Consider the following 17,751-nt stretch of genomic DNA (forward strand, 5'->3'; position numbering starts at 1 on the left):
ATTTATGTTTGGAATTCCCCTAAATGCTGGGAGTAAACAAGGATTGTGATTTGTCTGGAGCAGTGAACCACTACTAGAAGAAACTACTATTGGTCTGGAGAGCTAAACTAATTTGGTTTGTTACCCTTGCTGCCAGTTTTATCATTTCTCAAGGAAGAAGGAGTCCAGGAGGGCTCAGAGAACTGGTGAGATGCCCCCAGCTAGGGAATTGCTCCTGGGGAATGTTTCTCTGATTGCATATGCTCTGTGGTCTGTGACAGCTCCTGAAAAAAAAAATCAGGATTTGCTTACTGAAGCTGTTTCCATGAGAAGAAATCCTTTGTAGAAGGAGAGGGATGAGTTTTGTGGAACAGCAAGACAGGATGAGTAGCATGTGTTTATTTAGATGGCTGTTTTTAGTATCTGAAAATTTTAAGAGGTCCTCTGTGGGCTTATAGAAATGGCTTTACTATTACTGTATGGAAAAATATCTGCAGCCTAATAGACACCAAACTGTTGGTATGTGTTTTCTTACTGTTATTTTTTGTGACAGGGGAAAGTAACTCTCGGATTGTGACACGCTCTGTTCAACATGCAGAAAAGGAGTCCCACAGCAGTTTTGCTGCCACAACCAATGCCAGTGCCATGTCTAGGCACCCTCAGAGCACTTCATCACAGGTAAATCAAAAATGCATCACTGCCTCAACTGAAACATCAACAGAGACTCGTGCAAATTAATAATCCCAACCCACACACCTTTTATATCTGATTTAGTGTTAAAATTACAGTACAGAGCCTTTTTTATAGCGGATTAAGTGGATTACATTAACTGATGGATTCCAGATTGAGTATGTGGTGTTTCTAAAACAGATACTTGCTTGTAAAAGAATTTTGCAGATCATGTAACTGGGGTGTAAGTTTAGTTTATTGGCGTTGTGCCTTTCTTCCCCCCCAAATTTCATTACATACACTAAGATTTATGTTCCCAGCTTTACACAAGGGCTCTTATAACCCTTTTCTCTTGGTGCAGCTACATGGAGAATTTCACATTAGTGTTCAGATTTTTGTCCCGTGGTTTTGCTAAGCCTCGTGGCATACTGGTGGTCTGTAAGTCATCATGTTTTTATCTCGTGATGGCTCCTGCAGAGTTGAGTTTAAATCTGTAAATCTCCCACATAGTTTTGGCAGTGCAGACTAGCCTTTTTTTCCATTGAGCCAACCATCATCAAAGAACACCTAAATGAGCATTTTTGAATAGTCTGTTTCAATTAAAGTTGAGTTAAAAATTCATCAATTGTAATACGGAATCTATCATGATGTAAAACTAACATGTAATATGGAAAGTGTCATGATTTAAAACTAAATTTTCTTCCGGGATTCTTAATTGTATCACACTGAAGAACCACTTGGGTTACAGGTTAGTAGATAGAAGATTGTCTTTGTAGACTGACCACTATGAAAAAAGCAAGCATTAACTTCAAAGTTCTCCTAAGTATTCAGAATTAACTGTACCTGAAATCCAGGTAGGGAACCTCCCACTGATTTCAGTAAGTTAGGGCAGCAAGAGGTAAATCACAGAGACAAGACAGTTTTTAAATCTATTGAGATTCCATTGAACGGAGTGAAATGGGTGTTGGAAGTCATTAAACCACTAGAAAATGTGTTTGAGTGAGACTTTCTCCTTTTGAAGTTCTAATGTTTCTCAGCTAACGTGTACTTCCTATGATTTGTACTGATGAATCTCCTCTTGTGTTGGTCTTATTCAGCGTAACTCCAGGAGGAGGTTGAGAAGTGAAAGCTATGATATAGACAAGATTGTTATTCCCATGTCGCTGGTTGCACCATGGAAGTTGGAGAAACTACAGTACAAAGAAATCACTATCCCAAGGTTTGTTCATGACATCCTTAATTGCAAAGGTAGAAAAATGAACCTGAGAGTTAGAAAATTATATAATATTAAGATAATCTTCTCGTGTACTTGTGGTTTTTTCTCTGTGCGCTTCAGTTTGTGTGGCTGAAGTGATGGGAAGACTGGACAGCTGATAGCACAGGGGAAGTAGTCTGATATACACAGGGAGGTGGCAGATGCAGACTGGCTAAAAATAGAATTGGTTTTATATCATCTTAATTGTAGTGATGTTCATGGCCTTAAATGTGCCATAAGGCTGACAGGCTCTGAGTGGTTATGTGGAGGTTGCAGTCTTTCATGTGACCTTAAGAAAACAGTCAGCTATTTTCTATGAGTTAAACAAAGTGGTTTTAGCATCTATTTTTTAACTTTAGCTACTCTGATACAGTAGGATAAGCTTTTTCTTCCCCACGTAGTGTAAGCCTGTAATCCACAATTCTAGAGATTTTTGTGTGTTTGTTTTAGGCAGAGAACATCTTGAGATTTCTAAAGCAGGGTAATTGGTCTCCTGTGCTATAATTCAGTGGCTTACTAGCAAGTGCTAAATGCACTCACTCTAGATTTTAGATCTCTAATACATATTTGCTTTTATATTGTCTTTAAAGTTAAAAATATTTTTAAGACTCTACTGGATGGCTTAAAGACTCTTGGGAAAAGAAAAGGTTATATAATGAGTTGGGAAAGGAAAATACAAATTTCAGGTATCTGCTATCAGCACCTTAAATTTGAAATTGTCTTACTTGAAAGAAATTCTGAAGCACAACCAGTGGTGAAGGAGGAGTAGCTAACAATATAGTATAGAAACAAAAGTGTCATCTCTACTGCTGAAATAATGAAACAGCATTTAGGCTAAATTAATTTGATTTTCCTTGTCTCATTTCTAGTTGGAGAGTTCTTGAACTTGAACCTTTAGAAAAGTCTGATGCAGATGAAGAGGTAAGTTGTGTTTTAATTAAACCACCAGCTTTTATTTAAACTAGAACTCATACATATTTAGGATAATTGGTACATAACTTAACAAAGTGACTGACTTCATGCAAATCCTGGTATGTCTCATGTTTCAAAAGTAAAGTATCAAGTATCAGATTCTGAAAATGGGTCTTATCCCTATGGTGGATGACAGAAATGTGAGTATATCTGTTAATATTCATTGTTCACTTGTTTGTCTGACTCTTCTGTCCCTTGCTGCTGCAAAGCCAGTGCTCCCAAAGAGTCTGTTTGGTCAGGCCTGTGCTTCCCCTGACGCTGAGCACTGTGCTGCTGGGTCTCCTCTGGCTACCTGTGCTGTAACACTGTTCTTCTCTCTCATCCTCTCCTCTCATGGCCGGTTCCATGGCGTGTTTCTCTTCAGATGGTAATTGGACATCTTGCCTGTGTGTCCAGCACGTTTCCTCAGTTCTCTTCTTAGTGTTTGTTTTCCTGCAACCCTCCTGTTGGGAGCGAACTTTTCTGCTTTGTCAGGAAAAACATAACCTTCAGCGTTTCCTGCCTGCCTCTTGAGCTAAGTTTGTAGATCATGTGTTGCTGTTGCTTCCTCTAGACATAAGAATCACAGAATCATAGAATTCTAGGGGTTGAATGGACCTTATAGATCATCTAGTCCCAGCCCCCCCTTTCCTCAGGTGATGACCATGGACTTTGCAGCTGGGGGTCCCTTTCTCCCCTGATGAGGGGTTTGAGGCATTTCCTGACCTCAGGGTGAACATACCAGCAGGTCTGGTCTCTAGGCTGGTTTTCTGTCCTTTCAATCTTTTTGTGGCTCCTTTTCCAGAAACCTGCCAGTTTTGCTGTCCTTTGGACATCTCTAGTCTCCCTCTAGTCTCTGCCACTGTCACCAGTTATAACTGTAGAACTTGTGTTTGTGCTTTCCATCCATGGTATCTGTTCTTGAGCTTCTCTTTCAGAGAATCTCTGCAACCAGGCTTTAGGTGCCTTAGCAGTGAAAAAAGAATGCATTTGGGTAGCAGTACAGAAGGTTATGCTAAACACAGTGAGGAAATTATCATGTCACTCCCTTGGGGTAGAAAATTCACACTCCACAAAGGCAGTAGCTTCCTCAGAGGTTTACTAGGTCTGTAGCTACCTGCTCCATGGAAATGAGCCTTTCCTTTAGGAGAGCATCAGGGTCTCAGCTCCTAACCTGGTGTAAGTTGCACTTACTTGGCAGCAAGCTCCTGGGTTGGAAGGAAGAGCAAAGCTTATTCCGTTGCTGCCTTTTCCAATGCAATTGAGAAATTCTTGTGAAATCTGGTGGTCAGATTTACGTCACTTCCACCCACTGACTTTTGGGTGGGTATTGTCTCAGCTAGCAGGAAACATGCTTGATCTTCTCCTAGTACTGAGAAGGTCAAATTACATTCACAGGAGAACTCTCCTGCAAGGATACTTAATTAACCATTTGGAGAATAACTAATAAGGCGGCAAGGGCACACTGTCCCTTGAGCATCTACTGTTCATTGCTCTCTTGGTCCTGGTATCCTGAGACGGTGGGGGAGGGAAGAATTTCAACAGCCATTTGCCTTCAGGCCTTCAGAGGACTTGCTTGGAGGACTCAGTGGATTTCCTGTTCAGATTTCAGATCCCACGTGGATGACTTGTCTCATGCTTTTAGTGCATTTTGCTGAAGGGACATCAAGGTGTGTCTTGGAAGCTCATGGGCTAATCACTCATTTAGTAGCCTTCCTAGTGCTTTGCCCAGTGTTTAGCATGACTTGTTGGTCTTGTATGATTCATCCTTTGGCCAGGAAATAACTGGAGTTAACAATAAAGCAGCTTTGCCTCCTGCTGTGGCCCAGTGCTTCTGTATTGTCTGTCAGCTACTGCGCTGAATGAAGAGAGAAAAATGCTAAAGATCTTGTGCAAGTCATCCTTTGCCATTTCTCCCTTTCTTTTGGGGCCATGTTAATTGATATGGTTGTTCTTCCGAGTACTGATTGATCATAATTCTTCCACTTCCTTGAGCAGAGTTACACTTGTTACTGTTCAGGCTTGTAAAGAGGAAATGACACCATTACCTGTTTGCACTAATGCTTTGACACTCCTGAAATTGCTCCTTGTCCTGAAGTCAAGGCAAACCTTCAGTAGATCATTCATGCAGGATAAGGGACAGCAAAAAGTACTTTCTGATTTTGTATAAAATACACTTTTTCTTGATTTCCACTGCATAGTAGCTGTTGTGGTACTCTATAATCGTTTCTTTTCTGTCTAACTTCTGTACAGCTAAATTTAAAACTTCCAGAGTTGTCCTTGTTTCAAGCAGCAGTTAGGGATTTCTGCCACTGGGTAACTTTCTTTTCTTCTCTCTCTTCTTCATTTAAAGGCTTTCAGTGCAACAGCCTGTTTCCATGCAATAGACTTGCACCCAAAGTTTCCCTAAGCCACAAAAAAATGTGGGATCCCAAATGTGTCATGTTCCACAGGAGCCACACTTGTGAGGATGAGAACTCAGCACTTTCTGGGAGTCAGACCTACACCATGCCTTTATATGAGTACAAAGAGCTTACCTTTTTTGGGTGCAGTTTTGTTTCTGGAAATTTTGCCTTACAAGGACAACATTGGCAATGCAAAAGTTAATTGACTGTCTGTGTCTGCTCTGTTCCTTGCTCTAAAAATACTTGGTTTCTGGAAATAGAGCATTTGAGTTTCCCGGTTTGCACATAGGAATTTGCAGTCTGCTATTGCTTTAAGGCATGGGAGGGTGTGGCACGGGTTTTCCTGTTTTATTTTGGGTTTAATTTGTTTTGTCCACGTTTAAAGTTTCTGGCAAGGCACAGTTGTAAGGTTCAAGTTCATTTTTGTAGTTGTTTTAGTAATGACAAATGCTTTGGAATAATTCTGTGTGCAATTAGTTTTGCGTAAGTGTTTTCATGGCCTATGACTCAGTGTTTCCCATGGAGCCAATGAGTGAAGCACAGATTTTGTTGTTGTGAGAGCTGTTCAGAAATATTCCTGGTGCTATTCAACATAAAGGCACAATGTCTTGTAGTGCAATCAGGGAATCCAAAGTTTAGTTTGCTTTCAGTCTTTTTCTTTGAGTGAAATCATTAGACATGCCTCACAAACAGGCCTTCCCCATAGCCTGTTCTCTCAGCATCACTGCCAGATCCATCCACTGAGGAATGACACTTCTTTTGTCCTTTTTTCAGACTAACCTTCGTGGGGGAAAACCCATCAAATTTCTTCACTTACAGCAACTGTAACCTAAAGTCACTTAGAGGAAATATATAGAGCATTATACAGCACTAGGGAGGGACAGAGGCTGTACTGAACTAAGTAGAGACCTTTTGAGATTTTTATCCATGGAACAAAGAATTTTTAAATAAGAAAATGGAGTCTTCAGTGGAATAGGGCAGAACTCAGTCTAAATAAACAAGTAGTTAAATCTGCTATCCCCAGCTATGGAAAAGGAACAGTAAGACTTATTTCTGTATTTTTCGAATCTCTTCAGTTAGAGAGGAATGTGGACTTCGATTTTTTTATTTTTTTTTTAAAGGAAGCTTGTTAAAAATGAAGTCTCTTCCCAGCACAAAAATGTTTTGGCAATTTGCTAAGAAAAGTATTTTCAAAGTCTTTAAGTTTTTCTTTCAAAATTATCTTTTGTTTCCACTTCAAAGGAAATCTGAGCACACAGAAAAATCCTGAATTTTCCCTGAGGGAATAACACTTCTGTGGTTCATAAAATTCTCACTTTCACGCTATACATCATTGACCTTGGAAAGGCAGAATGCGAACGGAGATGCCATCCCAGTGATGGTGAACTCCAGAGAGAGGGGGAAAACCCATTAAGCTGACTTGCATGAAAGGAAACCAGCAGCTAACAAAGTCATTTGTGTTTAACTAAATAAAGAAAAGCAATGAGGAGCCTTCAGAAAAGAGTCCTGAGATGGGCAAACAGAGACAGGCCTGTTTGTCTGAACGTTCCTGTTGTGTGCTGGACTGAGCAGAAACCAGACAGCCACAAGCAGGTCCTGTGGCCAGTTCTGAACGCGCTGAGGCCTTTGGGATCCTTTCCATTGGTTGTAAAACTTTGTCGTTGTACCCATAATGGCCACGAAGTGTCTGAGTGCTGAGACATTTGATGCAAGGATGTCTTCCACAGAGCCCCACGGGGCACTTCCAGCCAGCAGTGTCACTTGTACTGTATGGCACTACCTGGCACTGCAGCAAGGACCATGCATTTGGTTCTGTATCTTGTCAGGCTCAGTGGTGTTACTTGTCTAATACCACTGAGGATTTCACTTTACAGAAAAAAAATTCATTCACGACCCAATGATTATTCAGCTATTTCTTGTCCATCACTGATCTGGCAGTGCAGCTTCACAGCTCCTATGATCAAGGAATTGTTCTTTCCTAGAATTTCTCTGCTTTTAAGTTGGGAGTGGCTGGCATAAAATCCATGGCTGCAGCACTCGTATGCTCTTGCCAACCCCAGCTTTTTAGGTGAACTTGGCATGGTTTGGAGCACTTTGAAATAACTGTGAGCTGTGCTGAAGGGGTTCAGCCAAGAGCTCACCCTGCCATCTGTGGAGTTAGGGGGAAGGGCAGCAAAGTGCTCCTCACCCAGCCCTGGCTGAGGAACAAATTTCTGGTGTGCTGCCAGCAGAGAACCGAAGATGGTTGTTTCACAGTGAAGGTCAGGTGCAATGGCTACATCTTTTCCCTAAAAAGCTGGCTCTGCTTTGATTACAGACAGTTAAAGTACTTGTGTTAGGGCCAGTTTAAGCTGTAGTGGGGTCATGCGAGCCACTGGCTAGGAAACAGTCTCTTCAAAGCAGAACCATTTTCCACTTGGCCTCCTAGGAGGAATGCAGCACCTCAGGTTTGCTGAGTTTCCTCTCTGTGGAGTTAGAGAAGTCCTTGGTGATCTCAGACCTATTTCCCTGTGCTTAAAGAGCACCTAGCAAATTCACTGCCTCCCAGCCTCCTCCTAGAGCAATCTCTGGAAACTCCTGGAATTCTTGCTTGTTTTTTTGCTTGTAATACTGCCTTAATTTGCAAATTAATACTTGTCCTCTTATTTTTCTGCCTCTCACCATAGAGAAAAATGTGTTAGTTGCACGGGGAGGTGTATAATTTCTATCTCCATTCAGATCCTCCACAGACACACAAAGAAATAAAGCACAAGTGACAGTATCCCATACACCAGAGTTGTTGTGAACTGAAGGCATGTTTTTGGGTGTGCCTTTACAGTGTGTTGCCTCCTCTTGTTTGGTGAACAGACTTATGCAGAAGTAGATCTAATACTGGCTGCCTTTGTTTCTGGTGATGCTCATAATAACAGCAGAGCTCTCCCTGTGTCTCCTTACAGATAGAAGATCTGTCAGACAAAGCATTTGCCTTACGTCACAAGCAGTATGAGGAAATGGAGCATGCGAGGTGGTCAGGGTTGGAGCAGAGCCAGAGGCCCAGAAAGAACAGCAGGCAAGTGTATTGGCTTTGATAAATGTTCCTGTTGAGCCTGGTGTGGGTTGTTGGTGCAGCAGTTTCAGAAATGGTGTCACAGGGAAGTTTGAAAACGAGGGCACTCTGTGTTAGTTAACTCATCAGGGATAGTACCAGCTACATTTTGCTTTGTGGCTGGAAAGGGAAGGCGGTGCCAGGCCATGAGATTTGGCGTGTTAGTAACCTGGTGTTAGTGAACAAAAGTCCCTGACTGAACACAGAGCTCTGCTAGTTTGTGCCACTCCCAGTTATTATGACTTTAGCCACCCAGTGTAACGTGAGCCCTTGTTACTCACCTGCCTCAGATGAAAGTCCACAGCATTCAGAGACATGTTACTGAAGGGTCCTGGGCTGTGCCAGGGACCTCACGCTTAAAAACCCATTGTGTGAATGGTGCATGCTCACAGGCTTGCCATCTGCTGCAGAACTCATCAGAATTAAATATAACCACTGAAAGTCTTGCAAACAGTAGTGTATATCAGAGCAAACGTCATAAAGCTGTATCTGCAGTTTGGCTCTGGGAAAATGATTCCCATAAATCACTTCAGAATCTTGCCAGGACAAAAAAACATCCTATAAAAGCTGGGATAATGTTTTCTGCTATTTATCATATGCTTGTGTCGACTCTTGGCTGAAAGTGAACATGACACTAGGAATAAGTATGCAAAGATAGCTTCTTATAATGCAGGATAAAGATGGAGCTAAACCATATTAAGGAGTTCTATTTTAAGCAATTTTGAATATAAAAAAACCCCAAAGTTTAGAAAGCATATTGAAAAATAAAAGTTCTGTATGTACCTTAATTTAAAAACTATGAACTTCTTGGTGAAATCTTAGTGAACTCAGAAGTAAAACTGCCATTGGCATGAGCAAGGTCAGGCTTTCACCTGGCATTTCAGATATGTGCCACTGTTTTGTACCTAGTTCAAATCTGTATTAGGGGCGAGGTCAAAATTTTTAATCTCACTAAAGTTTTGATTGCTTTGGAGTTGAGTCCAGAGCAGAGGTGGGAAGGGAAAGCCCAAGGACTTGCCGTGGTCTCTTGGGTTGCGTTGGCACAGGCTGCTGTACAACCTGTGGGTGATGTCATGTTCTCCCAAGTGGAAACACCCCATGGCTCACTGACTTCTCCTGTCCAGAATCACAGTTCTGGTGAGTGTGTGGAGCAAGGCACAGGACTGGGACCAGCCACCAGTTGTCTGCAGCCAGAGCATGCCTGTCCCAGCCCTGTTCTACCTGCTTAGCTCCTCCACATCATGCTCTGCTTTGGCTGGAGCCAACAAGGTTGAAAAGAACCACGTGTTTTCATCTGCTCTTTTGATTTCAACAGGCAGAATGTAGCATGGATGGAGAAACTGAACAATTTGAAAAGCAAATCTGAACTGTTTATGGTGATGTGAAAGGCCAGGGAGTAGCTTTTAACTCTCGTTTCTTATCTTGCACTAGATCCCAGAACAAAAATGCTGATGGCCAACACAACCAAGACTCGGTGCAGAAGGAGCAGCACAGCAGCTCCTGTGCCTCCCTGCACTGCACTGCTGAGCCTGCTCCTGACATGACTTTGGAATCCCACAGCTCTGTTTCTTCAGCGATGGCATCACCCTGCAGCGAGAGCATGGAAGCCCAGGTGGGTACTTCCAGGTCTGGCCAGGTCTTCAGTGATGGCTCTCTCGACCCTAAAACCAAGAACCTTAACTTCTGTTTCATGATTAGAAACTCAGGCTGTCACCCTCGTTTATGTCACCTGTGTTCAGTAGTGCTGCTGTTTAGAACTCATTTGCTGTGCTTAATGAATTAACCCCTAGATCTGTCAACAGTTAATATAATTGCTCAGGGTGCATATTTTTGAGGCAAGTATGGCAGGACTGGGTTCAGGCTGGGTCTTTTTTCAGGAATGTTGGCCAGGTTTCCAGACAGTCCTGATTGTTACAGGGTCAGGTATCCTGATGGTCTGGCACTGTGGAAAAGAGCTTCCCCGTTCCTGTAGTGTGCCTGTTCAATGGTAGCTCTGTTACTAGTCGAAACCTAGTGTAGCCAGCTTACTCTGCCAGCTCGTGCCTAGCAGGGTTGTATTCTTTATCTGAAGAGCCCTGCAAACATTGCAGAGAAAGACACTCATTTGTTACTTGATAGCAGATCATTTTGTTCAGAGCTAATCAGTTCGGACATAACTGAAATCCTTTTTAACCCTCTCTCTTCTTTTTGCCCCCCTCCTACTCGTCTGCTTCCTTGCAGTGTGAGCCGTGGGAACGCCGAGTTTTTCCACTAACAGATGAAGAGGTGGAAGCTTTACTGTGCTACGATCAGGTAACAAATCAGATTGAAATGTCAAGTGCAGCTTTCCCCAGCAACTCTCCCTGCACTCCAGGCATACCTATTGCTTTGCTAGACAATGGCCATCCACCAAGGAAATGGCCTTCTACCCAAGAGTTAGAAGACTGCAAAAAATGTTTGCCTGGGAAGCAACAGTACAAGAAAACAAAGGTGACAGGGAATAATGTGGTTCATTAAGAAAGCAAATTAAGGGGGAGAAAAGTAAAACCTCTCGTTCATGCAGTGTATGACAGCACAATTCAAAACCTTTGCATTAGCTGCATATAATTGCCGCGATTGAGAGATGGCCCCACATATAATATATTCTCTTTCTTGCTTTGTTACAGGCAGGATAAATTCCAAAGACAACACTTTCTTCTTCCTGAACCCCAAGAGAAAGGAATTCTTTCAAACTGGAAGCTGGAAGTCTAATATTCCCAGTGTTTGGGAGTCGGCACTGTTCACTTTCTGTTGTCATACTGCCTACATTTGTCAAGAATCATTTTTTCCTGTTCTGTTTGTTTTCAAATATATTTCTGGTTCAAGTGGACCCTGGTGCAGCAAGTGCTGCCTACCTTATCCAACAACTCAACTGACCACAGAAAAACGACTTGAAAATAGAAGACCAATGAAAAAAAAAAAAAGCCACAAAGCTTTGCATTGTGATTCTGGATAGACTTTTCATTTCCCAGTGAATTCACAGTGAGGAGACAAAGACAAGCTGTTTTGACTCGCATCGAACTAGCATAGCTTGGAATGTATCTGCAATCTCACGAGGTATTAACAAAGATTAAACATCAAATGTAGATATAATCCATCAACAGGACGTTCTTCTGTGTAGGACAATTCAAGACAATTTAATAAGTCTCTGTTCTTGTACAGTTTTCTTCCACATGTAATATCTGGAATGGCACTGCACAGATGACCCAGTTTTAGTGTCAGTTTATTTTTTTGGTCAAAATGACAGGAAACATACACTGGGCATCTGAAAACAGTTCAGTCAAGTTTCAACACTACAGCCTATTGTTACATTGTAGTTTATTGCACATTCTGATGATTTTGTAAACACTTTTTTAACACTGGTTTGTCTTAAACTTGAATGTTGCCTCAATGTCTGATACTGGCATCTGAGCTTTGTAAGACTGTTTTTTAATTAAAAGTTATTTCTCTATATGGTGTACGTAGTCTGAATTTGATGACTTTTTAGAAGTGAAGAAGTAGCAGCAATGCTTCCTCTTGGCACAGAGCCCTGCTTGGCTCACAAATGGCTTTGCAAACCCACTGCAGCTTTGCTGTGGTGCTGGTGCTGTGAGGCTAAGGGCCCCCTCGGTGCAGAGGTGGATGTTGCCGTCTCTCTTGCCCTGCATGTGCATCTGCTGCTGGGAAAAGGTTTCTGAAAGGTTTCTCAGATGCTTTTTCCATACCCGTATCCATTCAGTCCTGGTCCAACCAGCTCTTGCTCAGCTTTGTTGTGAGGTCGGGGATTCCTGCGCTGTCTGATGCCTGGGGCAGGAGAAGGGATTCCTGCACTTTAAGAGATGGGACAGACCAAGTCTGGCCAGCTGCCTTCCATGGCCTGAAGGTGCTGCCAGGAAATGGAAATGCAATCTAGCATGTTATTGGAAGGAGCAAGAGGAGGGTGTTTTTCTTGATTGGAGGGTGGGAAGGATATTAAAACCGAGGCCAAAAGCCCCTGTGCCACAGGAACTGGATTTCCCCAGCTTGGTCAGCCTGGGGAACTGCAGAGCTGTCCCTGCACGCCCAAACCATCCTGTGGCTCCTGGGCCAGTCCCGCTGTGAGCCAGAGCAGCTGCTGGGTACCCTGCCCACTGCAGGGGTGCACAAGTGGATAGTGATCTGAGCCGGGGTAAGGACGTTTGCTTTGTTCCCTCTTACACATTCTTGTCAGCCCTTGTGGGAACTAGCTGGTGCCTCGGGGGCAGCAGTGGAAAGGGTAGCCAAAGAAAGGCCAAGCAGCCGAGAAACAGGAAAAAAAAAATCCCTGGAGAAACTATAAAAATGTCTATTTGGTCGTTACTCCACCCCACCCCCGGCAGAAATCTTCTCTCCAACAGCTGCCTTTCAGCTGGCCAGGCTTGTGACAGCAAACTGTGGCTGCTTGAGCACTGCACAGCTGGAGCACAGTGCCAGAGCAATTCTTCCTGCTCGTGGTGCCACCACGGGGCTGCTCCACACAGTGGTGGTGAGCAGGTCTCTGCCAGCAGCTGAGCAGCACAACGGCCAGTGCAGAGAAGGGGGACCAGGAACAGGCTGCATTTGCTTCCCCCCATCACCGTGCCTGTCTCCAGCAGCACTCCATCTGGCAGGGGCAGGTGGGGAATGCTGTGTGCACATGGCAAGCCAGATGCTTTTCAGAAGTCCTAGGCTGTGCTGCTCACCTGCAGCACCTCTGCTCATTTGCTACCTCGCAGCAGACCTGTGCCTGCCCTCTCTGTCTCTGTGTCTTTGCTCCAGCCAGAGAGGCACCTGATTTTTTTCAGTATCTCCATGTCATTACTGGGACAGGGTTAGAAAACTTCCTTAACTCAACTTGGTGCCAGGACCAGTCCTCTCCTTTCACCTTCTTTCCCTGTGCCACATGCAGCTTGAAGTCAGCACTGGTACTCTGATTTATTGCCTGCAGGCCATGACCCAGCAGAGCTGGGCTCCTGCCTCCAGAGAGTTTGCTTGGCACAAATGCTGATGGCCTGAGGAAGCTGCCAGTGGTGGAAAGGGGCTGAGAGCCCAGGGCCAGGCTCATCCTTGAAGCCATAAAATGTGTGAGAACCCCCTGCTTGTTTCCTTTCATTTTTAAGGTTTTAAACAACAGGGGCAAAAACCCACAAACAAAACCCAACCTGTTTGGCTGCTAAGCTATGAAAACAGCTGTCAGTGCTGCTCCTAGTGCTGTGCCTGAAATTATTCAAAGGCTAACTAACTGTGAAATACCAACTTATAATGCAGCAAGGCCCCCCCTCCCCCCACAAAAGTCAGGGTTTGGAGCTGCACAAAGCCATTTCCCATGCACTTTGTTTACCATGTTCAACTGTGACATTTTTTGAAGGCCACTTATGTTCTGCTCCCTGCTGCTATGAGGGTTTAAACTCTTCATCTCTGCATCCAGGACCTTAGTGGACTGCAAGTACAAATACAAACTTCTAAGCCCTATTAAAATGAAGCTCTGTGTGCATCTCCTGCAGTGTTTTCCCTCACTCGGGGATTCGGGCTGTACCATCCCATGCAGCACGTGTTCCAAGCCCAGCCTGACTCTGATTGTCAAAGTCGCTTTCATCCTGTTTTTCAGTGCTGTCAGATCACCCTGGACCTCTCTAGACCACGTGCCTCAATACCACCAGGCTGTGCTTTCCCTTAAGGCTGAAACCTTATCAGGGTACTGCGGGCCTGGGGTTTATTTGGCCCCAGGAGACCATGCAAGTAGCTCTCAAGGTTTCTGTGTCAGTGCTCGGTTCCAGTCCTGGGGCTGTGGGCTTGTTGCAGAGTACAGAAAGGCAGGCCCAAATAGACCCTAACAGATGACTTATCTGAATGTACAGAGGCAAGAAACGGAAACAGTCTTAAGCATTAAAGAACAAGAATCATTCATTACTGTTACTTCCATGAATGCGGTCACTAATGGATTTAACCTTCGGTGTGTAAAAGCTGCTGCAGCAGGAGCTGCATAAACCCACCTGGCTGGGACTTAGAAAGAAGCAATAGAGTCATTTTACTCTGTAATATCTCTGTCCCACAAGACTCCTAACTCAAGAATCAATGCAAGTGCAAACTGCCAGCCTTAAAACAATGACAAACTAGCTACAACCTGTGAGAGAACATACCATAAGGTTCCACAAAGTCTAGTACATCCGTGAACTAGCACAACTTGGATGTCCTCCTCACATTAATTAGGAAAAAATGCAGAAATAGTTTGATTATCCTTTCAATCCAGTTTACACTGCAGGAGGCCAGGATACTGAAGCTGTTGTCCTACTGCTTCCAGCAGTACAAAAAGCGAGACAGCACCTCCTGAACTAGCATTTTCATAGTAACTGGTGCTGCTTTGCCTGCAATTTAGCTACCAGAGCCCTGACTGTTTGTCCATGCACGTACATTAGCCTCTACACTGGTTCTTTCCAGAAGCACAGATAAGCTGCTCTGACACACCCATCAGCCCTTGGACTATTGCCTCTCCCAGCCAAGCTTGCTCTTGGCAAACCTCAAAGAAGTAGGTCCAGATGACTCTGTATTTCTTTTGCTAGTTCCCAAATGGGGTTGCAAAGTGGAAACAGGAAGCAACGACATTAGTTCACCTAAACCACAATTAATCACACAGGGGAAAAAGTAGTATTTAGCCATTTGAGACACTTGTCTAGATTGTTTGAACTAGCCTCAGCTCCACCTGCTTAAGAAGGGCAGTGTGTGGCACCTCCCAGGCCCCGAGCTCAGCAGCTGCTAGGTGACACCTGCTCAGCTCTGCTGTGAGGACAACAGATCTGACCTGTGGAAAGGGCCTGGCTGCAGCTGCTGAGCCTCCTGTCCTGGTCCCCTGGGGCAGCAGACTGTTTGCAACCCTTCTGTAATTACAACGTAAAGGGAAAAATACCACGCAGAAGACCATGAAATATTAAAGAGTCGACAATACTAATTAGAACCATGGGAGGCAGGTCTCCCTCAGGTGGCCTGCTCAGCCTTCCTCTAGTGCATTCTAAGTCACCTTCCACGTGCCCAAAGAGGCCAGGCTGTGATGTGGGCACAGCAAACTGAAGGACTGAGAACTATTTGGTTCCAAAAGCTGTTGTACAGAGCCATCTCCAGACATTTCAACCTACATATTGCTCTAGCAGGCAGCATTCCTGTAAGGCACCACCATAACTGTTTACTCCAGCATACATCCCAGCCAAGGAGGCTGTAGGGCAAGATAAAGGTTTTTAACTATCTGAAGGGTTTTTAAGCAACATTCTTCTGTGGAATCCCATGGCTTCCAGGAATTCCAGACACAGCTGGCTCTTTGAAAGCTAAATGAGAAGAGATATATTCCTCACTTTGTGACCTGGTAAAGATGCTGCACTGGCTTGACCTACGTAAGTCAAGCATGGAACAAGTACTTCTATGTAATAAAGGTAAAGTGCAGGGACATTTCTAGCGTCTGTGGGATTTCTTTTTTAGCCCTCTTGAACTGCATTTCCCCCAAACCACTCATTTTTGACCATCAGCTTAAAGGAGACCTACCACACCAAGGAAGGGGTGTTTAATGCAGTAGTGGAAAGGTTTTGTAGGAATGCACAGATCAAATTACAAAATACAGACAGCAGAAGGCAGTTTGATTAGAGTCTTCCACAAGAGAGATTGCTTGTGGCAATGCTACTCTCTTCTGGCAAGCAAAAAACCGACTGTAGTTCAATCCAGTCAGTGTTAGAGGTTGTGCCATAAAATTAGCCTCCACAGAATCAAGAGACAGGTTCAAACCATTGCATTTCCAACCCTGAAAGACAGCCAGAATGTTCCCCACTGCTGCTTGCTTCACTGCAGCGAAGGAATGATTCCTCTCTTCAGCAGCAAGAAGGCTCTGTACTTAGTGTTCATCCAGCCCTCCGACACACGAGAAACAAGGGTTCTGCATGCCCAGAGCCTTCCTGAACACGCTGGGGCAGGTCTCACCGGTCCAGACTGCGCTTCTGAGCCGCTTCCGAACACACGTTCCTGAGGAGATTGATCACAGACCTCGGGTCTGCACTCTTCATAATAGCACTGCCAGACACGATCATATTGGCACCCGCCTGAAAGACACGGAACACCCGCTCAGCCACACGGAACACGGCCCCTGCCCACCGCGTTCGCCTGCTGCACAACCCTTGAGGAGGTACTGAACTGGGGGCTGGTGGGCAAACAAGTGCTGTTAGTGGGACACAGGTGACATTCCTCTAACTACAACAATAAATCAAGTTCAGAAGAGACAGCTCTTCCCCAAATAGGTAACTTCTTCATCATTGCTCTTATCTACCCAAACATACAAGAAACAACTTCTCTAGCTTCGGGGAGGTTTCAGTAGCCCTGATGGAAAAAAGGCACAAGATTTAGACCTCAGGTAGATTTCGATATTAAGTGTGTAAGTGTGTCTTACTGTTCCCTCTGAAAACTAACGGTCAGAAATTCCTCCTAAGCTTTATTTTATGGGACATGATTAAGTCTCTTAACACAGTGACTGACAATGCTGTTCCTCTGCAACCTCTTACCTCTGCACACTTATGGATGGTGTCAGGCCCAACTCCTCCATCCACTTCTATATCCAAGGAGGGAAACTGTGTCCTCAGCCACTGAACCTGAGAAACCGTATAAAAAGGTGGGCACAGAGATCCAGACTCAGCTGCCACCATCACACATACTTGCACATCTAAACAAAGTTTATTCACTTCACCACTGCACTCCGCTCTGTGAATTAGCTTTTAGTTCCACATGCAAGGAAAAGGAAACACAGCATGTACCTTTGGCATCATGTCTTCCATAAACTTCTGCCCTCCGAACCCTGGTTCTACCGTCATCACCAAAGCCATGTCTATCTGATTGGCCCAAGGTGCCAGGTGCTCAACCGTGGTGCCAGGCTTGATGGCCAAGCCAACCTGTGAGGACAGAAGACAAATCCAAGTGCACCTTAGGATGACAGCAAGACTGGCCTGAGCTCAGTACAGACTTCTGGGGAAATAATTGTGTGTCTGTATAAGTGCAGAATGAACATGCTGCTTAATTTAAAGATTCCTGTTTTTCTGAAGACCGGATCATGCACAGAGCAATAGGACTGCACGTGCCAATCTCTGACCATCACTGGTAATGGTGACTTTTCACTGACTCAGAATATCCCGAGGTGGAAAGGACCCACGACCATCATCAGAGTCCGAGCTCTGGCCCTGCACTGGACATCTCCAAGAATCCAACCATGTGCCTGAGAGCACTGTCCAAACGCTTCTGGAGCTCTGTCAGGCTTGGTGCTGTGAGCACTGCCCTGGGGAGCTGCTCAGTGCCCGAGCACCTCTGGGGGAAGAGCCTTTCCCCAGTGTCCGACCCAAACCTCCCCTGACCCAGCTCCGTGCCGTTGCCGGGGGTCCATTCCCGGGGGT

At 44.5% G+C, this 17,751-nt stretch overlaps 1 protein-coding gene across 1 annotated transcript; it reads right to left on the bottom strand.

The window, feature by feature from the left end:
- Positions 1–15,881: 15,881 nt before the first annotated feature.
- LOC103802521 (ribulose-phosphate 3-epimerase) lies at positions 15,882–17,256 on the bottom strand (the record flags this gene model as incomplete). The annotated part of the gene is made up of 3 exons (XM_009075005.1): positions 15,882–16,416; positions 16,873–16,959; positions 17,122–17,256. Coding segments are annotated over 3 exons (345 nt in total), but the record flags the coding sequence as incomplete, so codon positions are not given.
- Positions 17,257–17,751: the final 495 nt, after the last annotated feature.

Source organism: Acanthisitta chloris, unplaced genomic scaffold, assembly GCF_000695815.1.
Source record: "Acanthisitta chloris isolate BGI_N310 unplaced genomic scaffold, ASM69581v1 scaffold26915, whole genome shotgun sequence".
In the NCBI taxonomy this organism is placed as follows: domain Eukaryota; kingdom Metazoa; phylum Chordata; class Aves; order Passeriformes; family Acanthisittidae; genus Acanthisitta; species Acanthisitta chloris.